The 17213-nt window shown below is 41.9% G+C and overlaps 3 protein-coding genes across 4 annotated transcripts; all 3 read left to right on the forward strand.

Moving 5' to 3' along the window:
- The first annotated feature begins 133 nt into the window (after positions 1–133).
- On the forward strand, positions 134–9759 carry drc3 (dynein regulatory complex subunit 3). The gene is made up of 13 exons (XM_071534829.1): positions 134–293; positions 380–496; positions 667–833; positions 932–1078; positions 1450–1569; positions 1747–1859; positions 2127–2301; positions 2871–3002; positions 3315–3385; positions 3572–3695; positions 3941–4072; positions 4199–4284; positions 7879–9759. The coding sequence occupies exons 1-13, from the start codon at positions 134–136 to the stop codon at positions 7898–7900; spliced, it is 1566 nt and encodes a 521-aa protein (XP_071390930.1). The 3' UTR covers positions 7901–9759.
- Positions 4778–7914, forward strand: gid4 (GID complex subunit 4 homolog). 2 transcript variants are annotated; one of them, XM_071534831.1, is made up of 6 exons: positions 4778–5086; positions 5662–5721; positions 6619–6726; positions 6836–6937; positions 7034–7158; positions 7331–7914. In XM_071534831.1, the coding sequence occupies exons 1-6, from the start codon at positions 4856–4858 to the stop codon at positions 7392–7394; spliced, it is 690 nt and encodes a 229-aa protein (XP_071390932.1). In that variant the 5' UTR covers positions 4778–4855; the 3' UTR covers positions 7395–7914. The 2 variants fall into 2 exon arrangements, with proteins under 2 accessions (XP_071390932.1, XP_071390931.1); XM_071534830.1 differs by having other exon boundaries at positions 4784–5086; positions 7028–7158.
- Positions 9760–11767: 2008 nt separating the features above from the next.
- Positions 11768–16368, forward strand: noxo1a (NADPH oxidase organizer 1a). The gene is made up of 8 exons (XM_071534828.1): positions 11768–11906; positions 12035–12115; positions 12214–12286; positions 12375–12558; positions 13222–13418; positions 13639–13761; positions 13968–14085; positions 14843–16368. The coding sequence occupies exons 1-8, from the start codon at positions 11841–11843 to the stop codon at positions 15615–15617; spliced, it is 1617 nt and encodes a 538-aa protein (XP_071390929.1). The 5' UTR covers positions 11768–11840; the 3' UTR covers positions 15618–16368.
- Positions 16369–17213: the final 845 nt, after the last annotated feature.

Here is a 17213-nt window from a genome sequence, read left to right on the forward strand (position 1 = left end):
TAGCATTATCTTTACTTGAACAACCCAAGCTCCAAAATGACAAAATATGACCTCATCAAACCATACATATCTGTTCCCACTGAAAGCAGAGGGTTGAGTCCAGTGTGGCCCCAACCCCCTAACGAGAGGGAAAATGAGCAGGCGTTATGGTAAGTTTGAGCCCAGTGTGGTGGACGAGGAGATGCTGCGGAAGGCAGTAGAGGAGCAAGGCCCTCAAGAACAGGCTGGGCGCATAGCCAAGGAGGAGGGCATCCACTTCAATGAAGTCCTCCAGCTGCGTCTGGCATACAGAGGTGAGGAAAACACATCAAGGTCCACTGAATAACTCAATGAATGAACGTCTATTGCTCTTGGGTATGTGAAAGTTATTTGTCCACAGACATCCTGAAGATAGACCACTTATGGGAATTCACATCCCTGACCAAACTTGAGCTGAACAACAACATCATAAAGAAGATTGAGGGACTAGACAGTCTCACCAATCTGACGTGGCTTAGTAAGAGGAATCTTTGAATAAGTATTTTGCTTATACTTTGTCATGAAAATTGTGTAGGTATCTGCAAACATGTAGGCAATGTCAAATGATATTCCTGAAAAACTTCAGAAAGAGATGAGTCCATTAAATAACAATAGTCAAGACAGAAATGTTCTCCATGTGTCTTTCAGATCTGTCGTTCAACAACATAGAGAAAATTGAGGGTCTGGAGTCGCTGGTGAAGCTTGAAGTCCTGAATCTGTACAACAATAGAATCTCCGTCATTGAGAACATGGAAAATCTTGAGAAACTCACTTTCTTCGCCATTGCAAACAACCTCCTGGGCCAGTTAGATAATGTACACGATAAATTCTCCTTTGTCACAGTTTGAAAGCTTATATTGATACTACTGTATATGTAACATTTGTGTATTGCACCTAATCCAATGTTTCAAAGGTGCTCTACCTTAGAAGGTTCAAGAACCTGCACACCCTCAACCTGTATGGAAATACCATCTGCAAAGAGGAGAATTACAAATGTTTCATTGCTGCCTACTTTCCAGACTTGACGTACCTAGACTACAGGTTACTTGATGAGCAGACAGTAAGTACTAACAGGGGTGTGTTTTGACGCAAACCCAACTCGCAATCTACTGTAGTCTTATAAAGTGACACATTAGTGTCAAGTTTTAGAGGTTTAGAGCTTCTGTCCTTATAAATCAAAGCATTGATGTACAGCAGAAGCGTGACAAAATGGTTTATTATGGATTATCAATATAATTCTCCAGAGAATCAGAATGCTGTAAAGGTTTCACAGACTTGTCAAACTGAGTAGCTGTCATTCTTTCCATATCAACACATTTAATCTGTATAATAAGTACAGACATGTTAATAACCATTTTCTTTTGTTATTTTCTGAAATTATAAATTGCCATGCACGTTGACATTACATACATCATATGTGTCTCTATGCAGAAAAATCAGGCATCTGCCAAATACCAGTATGCCATTGAGGAAGTAAGACGCAATGAGTTTCAGGTGCAACAGGCTGTGGAAACTAGCCAGAGCCAGGAAGCTGAACTACAATTGCACAGGGTAACGTGAAGGTCACCTTCAGTGATGCATTCATTGTCCATTGAGCTTTCAAAGTTGATGTGTGTACATACTGTGCATTTGTCTGTGTGTGGTGTGTGTGTGTGTGTGTGTGTGTGTGTGTGTGTGCTTGCGTGCGTGCACGCGCATGCGCACCTTATCAGTCCTTCTTTCCTCCAGGATGCCTTTGTGGAGTTCCTGAATGGCTCCTCTCTGTTTGATAGCATGTTTGCTGTTGATCCAGAGGCAGAGGAACTGCACTGTCTGCCTGGAGTGGCTGATCTGCTTCAGACATATCCTTTGTTGTCTAGTTTTATAACCTATGTAAGTATATTATTGATGACATAAATTCTCCTTGGGAAGATTTCTTTATTTGTAAGATTTGCAAGATTGAATTTGGAGAGTTGTTTAAGATAAGATGCATCTATCTATCTATCTATCTATCTATCTATCTATCTATCTATCTATATATGTGTCTGTCTGTCTGTACAACAGTCACACTGAGACTCTTGACCTAAGATTCAGAAATCATTCCTTGAGTTCCTTGACCCTGCACTTACATTTGAGCACCAGCTGGTGGAGCTGTGTGTGCAGGTGTTTGAAATAGGCCTGGATGAGCACAAGCTGAGAGAAACAGAGGTAAAATGCTTCTTGAGTGGTGAAAAAGAGGCTGTAGCAGACAACCAGCAGAGAGCAGCACAGATGGTGGCAAATTTTGAGCAGCACCGCAGAAAGGTGAGCTGGGAGGACCGTAGGTTTGGCTCCGTTAGTGTCGTGACAAGGGTTATCCCTATCAAGTGCTAGTAACTGATTGGTAATTATTGAATGGTAGGCCTGAATCAAACACAAATGCTTCTAAACATACACCAATTTCAACAGCCATACATGCCTTCTAGCCAGTCCCAATTAACCACAGCTTTGTACACCCTCATTAATTTGCTGGGAGATTACAAATTAATGCTCACAGATTTTTGATGTTTAATCCTATTAGCCCAAGATATCATGGCTAATCGGCTTCCCTCCACCTCAACTGGTTCCTCTTGGGCTCAGCTCCAGTTATATTAAATCAAATACACGTTTAATGATAAAGCCATCTGTAGGCTGAATGAGCCAAGGTTATCACTGTCTCAGTGCCAGTGCAGAGTGACTTTTTCAGTCTGGGTGATGCACATATGATTAATGGTTCTACTATCGTGTTGAAATGAACGATTCACACACTCACACACACCACAGATACATAAAACACACAAACACAACATATCGTACGGCAGCGATCAGTGCAATGTTCTCTCTCGTGTTCACAGTGGATAGTGGAGATGCGGCAGGTGTCAGACACAAACCTGCTGGACGTCAAGCTCAGCCACTACAGCAACGAGATCGACCAGCTCTGTGACAGCCTCATGGCCCTGGAGATACAGCTGGTCATCCAGCTGGAGGTAGGAGTGTGTGTGTGTGTGTGTGCGTGTGTGTGTGTAAATTAACAATTAGATGAAACTACCATGATACTCTCACTTTTATTCTGAAAAGTTGACAGTGATGATCAAGATACAGCCTCTGAAGGTTTAGACTAGTTTAATCTTTCAGGGGGAAAAAATGACACCTCAACATTGTGCATGATATTTTCAGCAAATGTGTTTTATGTGGAACTTCTACAAGGACAAGGATGAGATTGGACTCACATGCCACAAACACTGATATTGTGCTTCACTTAAATTTTTTGTCATAATGATTCTGCCTGTTCATTTCAGGACATCATCAAAGACTTTGAGATGAACATCTCGGACATGGTCGGTAACTTCATTGAAACTGTTCAAGGAATATATCCTTTCTTACTGTGAAACGTTGAAGCATTCCCAATAACACTGGCTGTTACAGCTCTAACTCACAGGCATGACAGGTAAATTATGTAAATTATTGCAAACCACATAGTACAGAATGGCACACATGAAGTTTGGGGGCAAAATTAGTGATGGTCTGATTAAGAGTTTCCTTGACCCAGCCATACATTTGCCCAGTGTCGGGATCTGGAGAATAGCCACCATGAGAAGCTGCGGGAGATTGCTGTGGCAACTCTGGAGAAGGTGGCCAAGAACGAGTCGGAGGAGGACATGACAGATGAAGTGAGAATGGTCAGTGTTTTGCTGGAAATGGACCTTTGGCACCCAAGGATTGGTGTTATCCATAGTTCAGTGGAGTGTTCCTTGTTATATATTTAGGACTATATTGATCCACGCCTGCTGGGTCTTATCTCTCCCCCTCATTGTTGTGAGCCCCTGCCCCAGCCTTTTAAACTACAATGTGAATCTATTTTACCATCGATATTCAGATGTATTTCAAGCCCTCTGCCTTTCACACCTATGCTTTCTCTGTCTAGCTGTTTTCAGACAAAGACCTAGTGATGAATGCACTGGCCGCCTCGCACGATACCCACCTGCTGAAGAGCAACAACCGAGAGAACCAGTTGGTTACACGTGTCAATGCCTGGAAGGCGGTCCTCATTAAAGGGGTAAGGAGCTGCAAGTATATTACAACAAGCCCCCCAAAATGATGCTTTTAAAATGTGTAACAAATCTCTCCTCTGTGTCTAATAGGCTTGTTATCATTTGCTTTTTCTCTTTGTGGGTTAATACAGATCCAAGACAAGGAAATGAAGCGGCACCGCAAACGTATCTCAGAGATCCACAACTACATGGACTATTTGAGGGAGCAGCTGGACGAGTTGCAGCAGGATGATCAGTGAGACCCAGAAGTCCCTAAACATTCATTCATTTGCACATTTTTACAACCTGTCTGGAAAACTGTATAAAAATTCACTGTGTCTAAGTAAACATGTTCCTTATCTGGAATTTTGTCTATTTTCATCCATGTCTAGAACACTGCTGCCTGTTTTGTGGAAAATAAAGAAACTTTGATAATCAATAATCCATGCTGCGCGTTGTGAGAGTTTCTTCCAACTAAGATAGTTTCCCATCTATCTAAATACATGTGAACGAGATTTCTCTGGTGCAGATTTCTCTGCCTCATCTGCTGTGATGGAGTTGAGAGTTGAATACAGACCCCGAAATGCCATTCTGTAAACCATCCAATGAGGTTCTTGCTCGCGCTGGGCATTCAATTCCAGCCAATGAAATTGAGGGAAGCTGGATTCTGAAATGCGACGTTGCAATTTTTTTTACTAGCCAGTCTATGGACAGCCTGCAAAAATAGAGCAAAGTTTTGGACCTGGAGGATTCTCTGTAGCGGTCAGTAACCTTTCTCTCCAGTGGTAGTTTGCTCAGTCAGAGGGTTCATGACGGTTGCTGTCGGTGACACTAACGCCTTAGCGCTCATCATGCCTGTCCGAGCAGAGTGCTGCAGTACGACCGCGTCGGCCTGCTCGTCCTCGGCCTCTCTTATCCCCCCTGCCCCGATCAACACCCACCAGCCAGGGGTGGCCACCTCGCTGCTCTACAGCGGCTCACAGTTTCGGGGGTATCAGAAGAGTAAAGGAAACTCCTACGACGTTGAGGTCGTTTTGCAGGTAAATTCTCGAGTGATGTGCATGTATCCTATTTTGTTTTAACGTTAGTTTAATTGGCTGTAAGCAAAGTCAACACAAACCTAGCTAGCCCCAGAGCTAACTAGCTGACGTTAGCTCATTTTGCTATTTATGGCTGTCATGCAACACTGACACGCTGACCTAATTTTGAAGCAAGCCAGGTGAATGTGTTTGATTAAAGTAATCTGGTAGTTTTAACTTGCACCAGATTTATTAACGCCAAAATTTGAATAGGCAAAATTTTTAGTCACTTGCGGCTAGCTAGGGCTTATGCCCAACCACTTAGCATTTCGTGGAGCTAGCTAAATTATTGGCAGTGAGTGTAATGGCCTAGCATTAGCTGTGACAGCTGTGTCTGCAGCACACATACCAATAGAATCTCCAGAGAATTAAACACCTGCATCTAAGGGTTGTTTCCTCTCTACTTCGTGCCACCACCAGCCTGGCATTTTTGCCTAATAGAAAAGTAGGAGAACCTTTTTGCACCTGTGTTTTCTAACGTTAGCCACCTGAGATAAGTGATTTATGTGTCCTACATGTATGTTTGTCTTGTGCAGCATGTGACTGTGGAGGACTCCTATTTGTGTGGATACCTGAAGATCAAAGGCCTGACAGAGGTAAACTTATGAAACTGGGTCAGATGTCTTACTTCTAACAGAGACTGGTCAAACACTGATCAAAAGTGGGTGGGCTGTTCACCTTGTACAGGCCAGAATGTGACAAAGATTGATGCTCGAGACGTGTAAAGGCCACTTGGTGTGGTCTAAAAGAGACCCCTAGCCTAAGTGTGTCAACTCTGCACTTGGTGCATTATGTAACACATGTAAAAGGGCAAAGGTCACTGGGTTCTTGTAGTGGCCTTGTGTAAATTCTGGATGTGGCAGACCTGAGTCAAAGACAAGTAACTCTGCCGTGTTGTCTCTGTCTCTATGGAGACAGGACTGAGTCATATTTGAACTGATGGGATGTCTGACAATATTAAGCCAAGAGAGCAGATGGGTGTTTGCACATATTTATGTTATTGTGTATAAGTGTTGGTCCCACTGCATCTACTGTTGTGGCTATAGGCCTATAGTATTACATCAACATGCTAAATAATGCTTATTCCCCCTACTGGGTGATTTTGTGTTATCATTTATCAGCTATACAACTAGTTGATCAAGCTGTATAGGTCTAATACACAGACATTCAAGACATGGGAAAAGAGCTACTAAATTTGTCATAGGGGTGGTACCCCTTGTATTGTAATCTCTTCCATTGCTGCATAATTCATAGCCTGGCTGTATGTAAGTTCAGACAGTAGGTAATTGGTGGAATGCTGTGCCAGTTTGTTTGAAAATCCAAAGCATCCTTATGTTACATGCTCAGTGATGGATTGACGGAACAGTGGCCTTATGTGGGTTAAAAACTAATAATCTCTGTAAATGTGCACTTGGAAACAACATTCAACTCCCAGCCAGTCGTTGTTTCCACACCTTTATTTCTCCCTTTCTTATTTGTGTTCCCCTTTACAGGAATATCCCACTCTTACAACATTCTTTGCTGGTGAAATTATTAGTCGAAAGAGGCCTTTTTTAACTCGGAAGTGGGACGCAGATGAGGATGTGGACAGAAAGCACTGGGTATGTGCTGTGTAACTTCATTCTGTTCATGCTCCACTGTAGTTGTAGTCCCGTTGTCGTCTCCATAGTTCCTGTTCTCTTACCAGTATTGTATGGACTCTTTTAACAGGGCAAGTTTCAGCCTTTTTGCAAATACGCCAAAAGCTTCAACTCGGATGACTTTGACTACGAGGCGCTGAACAACAGTGATTATGTCTTCATGAGGTGGAAGGTTAGTGTATTATTCTGCTGTGACCCCACATCTCTCTCCTGATGTTAATCTTAAACTCTAACACTCGCTTTCTACGTTATGTGCTCTAAGGAGCAGTTTCTAGTTCCAGACCACACTATCAAAGACATCAGCGGCGCCTCCTTCGCCGGTTTCTACTACATCTGCTTCCAGAAATCCACAGCCACCATTGAGGGCTACTACTACCATCGGAGCTCCGAATGGTAACTACCACCAGTGTTTGTAGTTCACCACTATACAAAGTATAGATGTTGTGTGAGGGACTGAAGAATGTCTGTGTCGTCTTATTACGGTAAAGGATTTTAAATCTCATTTGTCACCTTGGTACATGGTTTTGTATGCTGATTTACTTCTCATTCTCTCTCACTTCTGCAGGTACCAGTCACTAAACCTCAACCATGTTCGAGAACACAGTATGCCCATTTATGAATTTCGGTGACAAACATGCAGGAATAATTGGCGGAGGACGGGACAGTTGGCACTGCCCTACAGACAAATGGGATGGGAGAGATGGATGGCCGTTTAATGTCAAGAGTGGAGTTTACCCGTTTTCCTTACTGAGGCGAAATAAATGTGGACAAATGCCCATCAGGCGGACTGAAGGAAAGATGGGACAGAGAGAGGGGAAACAAAAGAAAGACAAAGATTAGTGATGGATGAACAATTCTCCCAGTTGTCCTGTAACTGGTGTTTTCCTGGAATGGAGTTTGCAATTTTCTTTTGTCCTTTTTTTTTTTTTTTACCTGTTTCTCAAATTTATTTAATTTTTATGCTTCCTGATTTCTTCCTGATCTCCCTATCATTGGAAATCAAAATATGTTCCTCTTTCCCTTAATGGAGACGCCAAACCTAGAATTATCTTTGCCTTTCAGTTGAGAGTTGCTTAGGTCTAAGATACAATAGGTATAAAGGTATAATAAGAGTTTTCTGTTCAGTAAAGCTTAATTTATATTTGTATTATATTTTAAATATATCTTTGCAAGATCGAGTTGGGGCCCCAGAGAGATTGATGGATGATGACTGGGGTGGGTCTTGCCAAAAGGTTGCAACAGAAGCAATGATCAGCAGTGACCTACTTTTTATGCAAGGTGTGTAAGATATGGCCTATTGATCAGGGATGGTGTGTGATGGCAATAGATGTTTGATAATTGATTTGGCTGAATGTGATGGAGCTGGAAGTGGCTGAATGCAACAAAGAGCAACCTAAACTATTGATTCTACATTCTTCTCAGACAGTACTTTGGTCTGCAACAAGCCTGATCTTGTCAGAGTGAATTTGGCGTTGCTATAACCAACCATTAACCAATCATGTCCAAGCTGCTGCTTTTTCCAAAATCCTCTATATACTGTCGTCTCAACAAAAGGACTGCGAATGGCTTAACACCTGACAATTTTTTTTCTATGCAAGCAGAAGGTCACCGCTAGCTAGTGTTTCCATCGCCACCTAACTTATTTTATTTTCAGATGACTTTTTAAAGTGTTAGAGTGTGAGTGAGTTCACACACACCGTGTATTAAGGGAGCTTATATTGAGTTTGTGAAAATGCATAAACAGAAGAAAGAGATTTAGTTAATTGCAGTGACCAGCATTTGAAGCTCTCAGATATGTGACAGTACTTTGAAACTTTCACTCACAAGAGGTGTTTAGAAACACTAAACCAGAACATTACGGATGTCAGTATGTGTCCCATACAGAAGGCCGCACAAGGAGTTTGGGTCCTAAAGTAGTGATTGGAAAGGACATTGAATGCTACACAGAAATGTAATGTGTGGAATGTACATTAACACACACTTCCCACAGCTCTACATGTTTATCTTGATATGGAGTTGGTATCAGCAATACTGCTATACCCCTGGATACAGTATTTTTCTTTTTTATTGGATTTCAGTGTGCTAATGTGAATCTCCATCCTTTTCATTCAATTTCCAGGTTTAGAAGCAGTTGAATGTGACTGACTTAAAACTATTCTCACTGCATTTTTCTCATAACTCCCAAACAAAGGCACAACGGTTGGAATTTACACCTGGAGCTTCACAAAACATTTTGTCTTCTATACATTACTGTTTCCTCAGTGGAGAAAAACATGTAAAAAATGCACCTTGTGTGGTGTGTGTGAAGAGAAGCGTCCCAGTGCGACAGGGTGACACAAAAAAGAAAACAAACCTCCTTTGATGCTTTAGGAAAAACCTGCTGCCTTAAAATTTAAAAAATGTTTGTACAAAGCACCCTTTTTTATGACAAGTGACTGAGTTGGTAACATTTTATTTCAAAGAAGTTGATAATATTAGCATGTGTGGAAGCATTTTGGTGTGTTTTTCAGAGGAACGGTGCAAGAAAGAGGACAGCACACTACATCAGCCCCGAAGGATTCTCCAAGCGTCTCTGGGACGGGTTGATAACAGTCTGCTAGAGAGTGCATGTACTTAGCCTACCTCAGTGGTCAGTCTTTGTTGCTTATGCCAGTATGAATATAAACTTTCAGCTGGCTTGGGTAGCCTACAGCATGGCAGGTGGACTTGATGGGTTGTGGAAATACTGTTGGCACTAGAATTCTTTTTTTTTTTCTTTTTTTTTTAAACCCACAAATAGCATCTGGATTGCAGATGTTACAATCTGAATGACTTCAAAAAAAATACTTTATTAATCATACAACAGAAAGAATACAAAAAAATGTGCAATGTTTAAGAAATGTTATGTGGGAGTGTCATAAAAAATCTTGACTGGATACACCATTTATAAATGTCAGTTGAAAGTCGATGATGTATGATAAATCTGCTACGAGTGTGTTCAGTAATGAGGAATAAAGAGTGAACTATTGTTTCATATACATTCTTGCATTCTTGAGAGTTTTACAAGTGGCTTACAAGCACTAGGCTACATAAGGACAGTTGTATGAATGAAGTGAAAGTTTTTTTGTTTCCTGTGCAGCAGGTGTGTCCAAGGCAGCAGCCAGCACTAGATGACAGTAGTGAACCATGAACAAGATTCCTTTCTATTTATAAAAAGAAATTCAGTTCTTTTGTTGACTTTCTACCACACATGACACATTTAAAACCACTGAGCACCAACCAACCTCAACCTCATGAAATAACAAAAACATTTTGCAACAGCACATCATCTGATTGTGGGTGGGTAGGCAATGCGTGTTTAACCACTTTGTCTTGTCACTAACATATGAGGAAAGAAAAAGCCTGTAGTGCTGGTATGTAAATCCACTGACTAACCAACCAGTGGCCTGTATAATTTACATTTGTTTATGTTTTTGGTGTTCCAAATCCTGACCCCCTCAAGTGTGTGTGTGTTGTGGATCACAAATAGGGACCCAAGCCAATCCCCCCCCCTTCAATTTCCATTATTAGCAGGTGATATTATTATTCCTAAAGATATACAGTATTTCTGCCTGGAGAGCAAAATTATTGTTGGATCAGAACAACAATGCATTTTCACAAATTATTTTCATAGCAGATAAAACTTGAAACACTGGGTGAGAATGTACAAAGGGTCAAAAACAGATTTGACGGTTTGTTTTGGGGAGTTTCTCTGCTACCAATGGACTGATGATTAACCTTTATATTCAGGCTTCCCAGGAACTGTAGTTGGGATTGCTCAGCAATAAATGTGGCTCACGCTTAGCGGACGTGCTGTGGCCAACATCGCCTGCTCATGGAGAGGAAGAGACATTTTTACATGATGAAAGAAAGGCCACGAATGGAAATTGGAAAATTGATCTTACACATGATGACTTCCTTGTCCCTCTTTTATGACTGACAAGAAGGCACACACACCTCTCTGCTGCTTCCTTTAGGGCCGCTCAGTATGACACACAGTTTAACCTTGTTTATCAGCCAATATATTGACAAAGAAGGACTGAAGTATTTTCATATACGACTAAATAATTTCTGCAGCAACTGAACCTTTAACCACATTAATGCTTGTCTGAGTGGTTGTGCACGTCAGCATCCTTTAAAGTTTTAGGCATACATGTCTCCAATTATCAATGTGATACACTTTTTTATGCATTTTGGCAGTATTAAGTGAAATGTTGAAAGGGAAAGAAAGTTAACAGCATAAAGCATTGTGATATTCTGATATTGAAAAGAAAAAAACAAAACAAAATACCAACCTAAGATGTTAAAGGTTCAGGATTTTTTTGGAGCCTATTGATCACTGACCAACCTCTTGACATGAAGACATGGAAGGGTTTTATGTTGGTATTTATATTTTGAGTGCAGTACCGTTGCAAGTCAATAAGGAAGGAAACAAATTATTTCAGCATTTTATGCAAGCCAATCTATTCACTTCCTGTAATAATAGTATGAATAAGTAAAGAATAAGTAATAACTGTTTGAAAGAACTTTGAGTGATTTTGAGATTCATGGTTTTGTTTCCTGATGACTAGAAGAAGGCAAGACGTCAATCAGATTTGTGTCACAATTTAATAACCAAGAGACTCGATCTTATTAAAGAGAAATCTGCGCGGTGGAACTTTCTGGTGGAAAATGGGAGCAGAGCCATCAGCCGCAGGTATCACCGAAAGTATCCGAGGAGAGAATATTCCACATCCGGCCCAAAGAGTGCTGTCTCACCCAATTTAGCATAAAGACATGACCCGTTTGTGGTATATCCAGTTACAGTCAAAGAATAGTTCACAATGCCACACGTAGGTTTGCAATGTCGGACTTCCCTGAAAGTGACGACTAAATATTTCCCACCAATTAGTGCGATGGGCCTACGTGACTCACGCAGCCACACCTGCGCGTTTGGGGGAATATATAAACTCACCTGCCTGAGCATCCTTACTCAGTCCATACACACCCAAGACACGACTGACTGTCTTCTATTTCAACTCACAGATATCTAACACACTTTCTGTCTTAAGAGGATCATGGAGTCCCAGCGGTATCCCATCAGCGTCCGACTCATCGGAGTGATGCACAAGGAGAAGAGCAAAGTAAGCGCAGCTGGATGCTTCTGTTTTTTTCTAAAGGAGAACGTTTTTCGTTTTATGCAAAAACAACTTTAAAATGCATTGGGCTTTTCTACGCTCTGATAACATTTGCATCTCCCCCCCGTTCCTAGATGTACATGACCTCCGTGCTTTGGTCAGACCAGAATGACATTGTAGTTTACAGAAGCTTTCGGGACTTCAAGAAAATGCATGTAAGTAAAACCGACTGCCAAAATAAATAGGCTAATGCATATCGGTTGTTAATAGGTTTGCAGCTCTTATTCATATTCAACTCTTTATTACTTAACAGAAACAAATGAAGAAAGCATTTCCTCCCGCAAATCCACTGAAAAGATCCGACAGAATAATTCCCAACTTTCGAGGTGTGTGTGCGTAATTTCCATCTGGAGTTTTTGTAACTATAGGCTACTATTTGCATCCTCATGTCTCGTTTCCCGTGCTTCCACACAGACAAAAAGATGAAGAGGAGTGGCGGGAGGAAGGGTCCCAGCAAGTCACTTGTCCGCCTCAAGTTCCTGGAGAAATACTGCAATGATCTGCTGAGCTGCAACCCGCGGGTCACCCAGTCCGCAGACCTCATCCAGTTCTTCCGCCCCAAAGACCAGGACCTGCAGCCCGAGTTCGCCAAGAACAGGTAGGTCTATAACAGTAGCCCCAATTAAAAACAATTAATAGTATTCATAAAAAAACCCCAATAATAATCATATTTATTTATATAGGCTATTTATTTATTTAGTTATTTTTATCAAATGGATAGTTCCAGTCCTTAGTTCTGATTGGCTGAGACACGTTCGAAGACGTAAAATTCATAGTATTCTGTTACATCACCACACGGCCAGCTTGGTAGGAAAATAACAGGTGATTGTAATAAATGAGCCTAACAGGTGATTATAATCAAATGACAGCCACAGCCTGTATGGTAAAGCACCATATTGGTAGGAAATGCATGTGACATCAAGGGAATACTTTGAATAGCCTACAAGGCACACCTGTGGCCGCATAGCAGTTAGGCTAATTAAAATATTAAGCATTAGCAGCCACATATACGGTTCAAAATTTGTTATTGCTAGGCGGAAAAATAACATTTAATCGCTGTTATTTAATTAGCTATTAAAATGAAAGACTTTAAAAAGAAAAATAACATTTGCGTTCTTTCTTTTTAAACAACTGTGTATTAGGCTAGACTGTTTTATAAAACCAACAAACCATAGGAAATAGTGTTATACAGTAATTTTAGAACAGCTAGAATTTTGGAGGAGAATTTACCCCCAAACTAACCCATGGCTCTCATCTTCAGCATCATGATCATGCCTTCAGATGACACCATCGGAGGCGAAGGAGGACATGACAGAGTGAACGCTGGCACTGTGACACAGCCGTTTGTGACAGAAACGTACCGGTGTGTGGCCCCCTATGAGACCAAGGACACCAAGAACAAACCCTTCAAAGTGGTGGTGGAAGAAAAGGTAGACGTACTCATCAAAGACAAAGCAGGTGAGAGACACAAACACACATAACCATTCAGGTAAATGCTGTTTGAGGCTCTAATCAGCTCTCCAAACAAATAAATGATGAAGCATCACTGACACTGATAAATGAGCTTCAGTCAGTGTCTGCAGTGTCCCATCAGTGGTTGAAACAGGCTTCATCAGCCCAAATACACAGAACCTGTTTGATAACCCAGGCTCTCCTCTGTGTGTCTGTGTTGGTTCAGGGTGGTGGCTTGTGGAGAATGAAGACAAGCGGTTGGCCTGGTTCCCTGCCCCCTACCTGGAGAAGGTAGATGATGATGATGATGATGGAGATGAAGACGACATGGATGGGCCTCGTGGAACAGGTTAGTGCCTGGATACACTTTCTGCTGTAACCTTGCTTGGGACATAACACTATCAATACTTCCTTTCTCAAATAAAGATGTATCCAGTATAGACAAGCCTGATTTGCAGATGCAATGATATACAACATCTACAGTATATAAGGCAGTGGGTGAATGTCTGTCATGATGCCACACATGGTTAAAATCATCTGTCTGACCCCCCTCAGGTGTGCTGTACACTGCAGTCAAGAGCTACAAGGCCACCAAAGACGACGAGATGACTGTGGACATTGGTTCAGTGGTGGAAGTCCTGCAGAAGTCCGACAACGGCTGGTGGCTCATAAGGTATAATTATTAAACACTGTGGCTCTTGGCTGAAAATTCCAACATCGTGTTTGTAAACCATGAAACTAAGATTTGCTTGGTGACTTATGGGAAAAGTAAACCCATTGTACTTACAGACACTAGCCGAGTCTTCCATTATGGGAAATAATATTCTTAGATAACAATCTCCACTGGGGCTGGTGCCAAAGCCAGTGTAATGCATTCATCAGTGACTGACATACATTTACTAGGCATCCATGACTGCCAAATGCCATAGAAATAGAATGGAAATTACACTTGTCTAGTGCTGCAAATACAACGGCTCATTTAGCATCACTGCCATATCCATCAGCCAGAGCAGACAATGCAGACATGAGGAATCACGCATATTGTTCTGAGCATCAAGACTGAATACCACACAGACTGTATTTGTGCTGCTGTTGGCTTTATGATCCTTTGAAGCAAGTTCCTGAGGCAACTGCAACATGTAAATAAGAGCCAGTATCTTAATGTAACTGGAAAAGCCTAGTCATGGATTAGTCTGCAAGCTTCTGGCTTGGATTCTTTGACTATATCATATATATCAGGGAAAGAGGAGGAAAAGCTTTGTCATATTTACAAATGCACTGCTGTCAATAAGCCATCAGCAAAGTTTGTCATGGGAATATATTACTGAATGGAGGCAATTTGCATTAATGATGGATTATGATGATTCTAGCCTCTCTAAACCTGTCCTGATTTTCAACCTGTTTTTTCTACTTTACTCTCTCTTTAACAGATACAGCGGTAAAGCAGGTTACATCCCTGCCATGTACCTGCAGTCCTACAATAACCCGCGTGTCCGCATGGCAGCCCTTCAGCAAGACCTACGCGGCTCCACCCTAAACCTGTCTCAGCTCCAAGTCCCCTCCTCCAGCCTGGCACAGCCGCAGTCTCAGCAGCTCAGCCGCTCGCAAGGCAACCTGCTGCAGCTGTCCGGCGTCCGGCCCTCCACGCCCCATCTGCTCCAGCCTGCCGACAAGCAGAAGTCGCGCTCTATGACCATCTGGTCCCAACCCCGCGCAGACACGCCTGTGGCAAGCACCTCCGCATCTGCTACCAACACTAGCCCCACCAGTGTCACGGCATACCGTGCTCCTGCACCCACTATCATGGTGGAGATGGATGGAGAAGAGGATACACGTGGGAGGAGCCTGACAGCGGGAAGCAAGGAAAGCTTGGGAAGTGAGAGCAGCGATTTTAGCTTCAGTGACATGAGTTCCTCCTCAGGAAGCTCTTCCCTCAACCTGAGCCACGGCGCCATGGACGAGCGCCTGCGTCTCAGCCGCACCCCTCCGCCCATGGCGACCAACCGCCTCAGCCCTACAAGCGGCTTTGAGGCTAAAATGATTCCCAGCGTTTCCGACCCAAACCTCTACAAAGGTCCCTCAACACCCAAGGTGCCGCCTAGGCCGCGGGCCCAGGAGATCCTCACCCGCTGTACCACTGTCACCCGCAAGAACGCCTCCAAAGCTGGGCTGTCCCCCGTGCAATCTGAGACACCGAGCCGCTAAACTTTCCCATGATGATGATCATGTTCTGCTGATGTTGATGTTATGGTGACACCAGCCAGCAAACTGCACCTCGTCTCCTCCGGCCTCAGGATGGAGACCTGCAGTTTGAAATAGTTGGTGAAACAGTTGTTAGATGACTGACGTGGAACTTGAAGGAGAGAGAAACTGTGTATAGAAAAGTAATTACATTTGATGAAGAGTAACAAGAGGATTGTTTTGGTTATAAAGCAAGAATTGAGAACCATTACCCCAGATGCCTTGACATGACTGTGGGAAGATGTGATAGCTTTGAAGTTGCCCAATTGCTTTGATCTAACTACTATGATCTTTTACTGGGGTTGTGCTGATACAAATACCATGTTAATGTTGTATACATAGTACTGATCTTTGAAGAGATTGCTGACAGGTATGGGAAAATGTACAAGCAGGCAGGTTCCAAAGACTTTAGTTTCAACTTGTAGATTGCAGTTTTCTTCTCAGTTAGCTAAATGTAATGAAGAGTTACATGTATAAACAAGACAATTAGATTAAGAGAAACTAAATATACATAATCTATTGTCTGCCTATCTGTCTAATGCTCATCTACTTTCCATACTGGAAAACTAATGTTGTGCTTTATATGCATGCTTGACTGCCTAGTACACAGAGGTACATTTGTTCTAACCACTGTACTAAAAGTATCAGTTTGTTGTCTGTAATATCACATTGTGCCATTTTATTTACTGCTAAAGCACATTAAAAAAATCTATTTGGAGAAAGTGTGTGTGTGTGTGTGTGTATATGTTATTGACATTGAGGATACAATCCAGAATTTGACCATGTCAATTTTGGGTGAAATCATATGCTACTGAACAGCTTGACAAATAGAAAAGTATTTTTGGGAACTTTCTTAACTCAAAATATAGGTTTTACACCAGTGTTTTGAAACATCTCTCAAGTAAACATACCTCAAAATATGCATATAACACAGGCTTAGTTGTCACTGTGTCAAAAGCCCAGAGACATTTCAGAGTGAAAAAAGTCTTCATTCCAATAAATCAGTGTAAACTTAGCCAGTTGTATGGCAACAAGTAGTTCAAAAGAGACGCCATAATAGAATTTCAACCTGTTCATTAAATAGCAGATGATGTCAGTACCAGAAACTTAACTGGTCAATCTGTCCTACATTATCCTTTTCATACATGATCCAAATCCTCTGTTAGCACCTGTCTGAGTCACTGTCCCAGTTAAGACCTCTATTATGTGTCTAGCAAAACCCAGACCAAAATCAGACCACACCTCAGTCATATATGTATACACACACACACACAGAGCCAGTTCGACTAGTGTGCTATAAAGGAGTCTGTGTGATCATCCTTCATCCTTTTGTCCAACTGTTCACTCCGAAAGAAAACTTTCTTTTGTCTAGTGCAGGTTGAGAACTAAAAGCTATATGTGCCATGTGCTCCACCTGAGCTCTGATGAGCAAAGAGGGAACTGGGCTAAAACAGGCATTTACACATTGCCATTACACAGCTATCTCCTTTTATTTTCATCTAATTATCTGAATTTACATGACAACTTATATCTTTAAGACTTGTCTTCAAAACGGCTGCA

This window comes from Centroberyx affinis, unplaced genomic scaffold (genome assembly GCF_046629955.1).
Source record: "Centroberyx affinis isolate AG114_WGS23_722 - 3 ecotype Tasmania unplaced genomic scaffold, CSIRO-AGI_Caff_v1 ptg002632l_1, whole genome shotgun sequence".
Taxonomy (NCBI): domain Eukaryota; kingdom Metazoa; phylum Chordata; class Actinopteri; order Beryciformes; family Berycidae; genus Centroberyx; species Centroberyx affinis.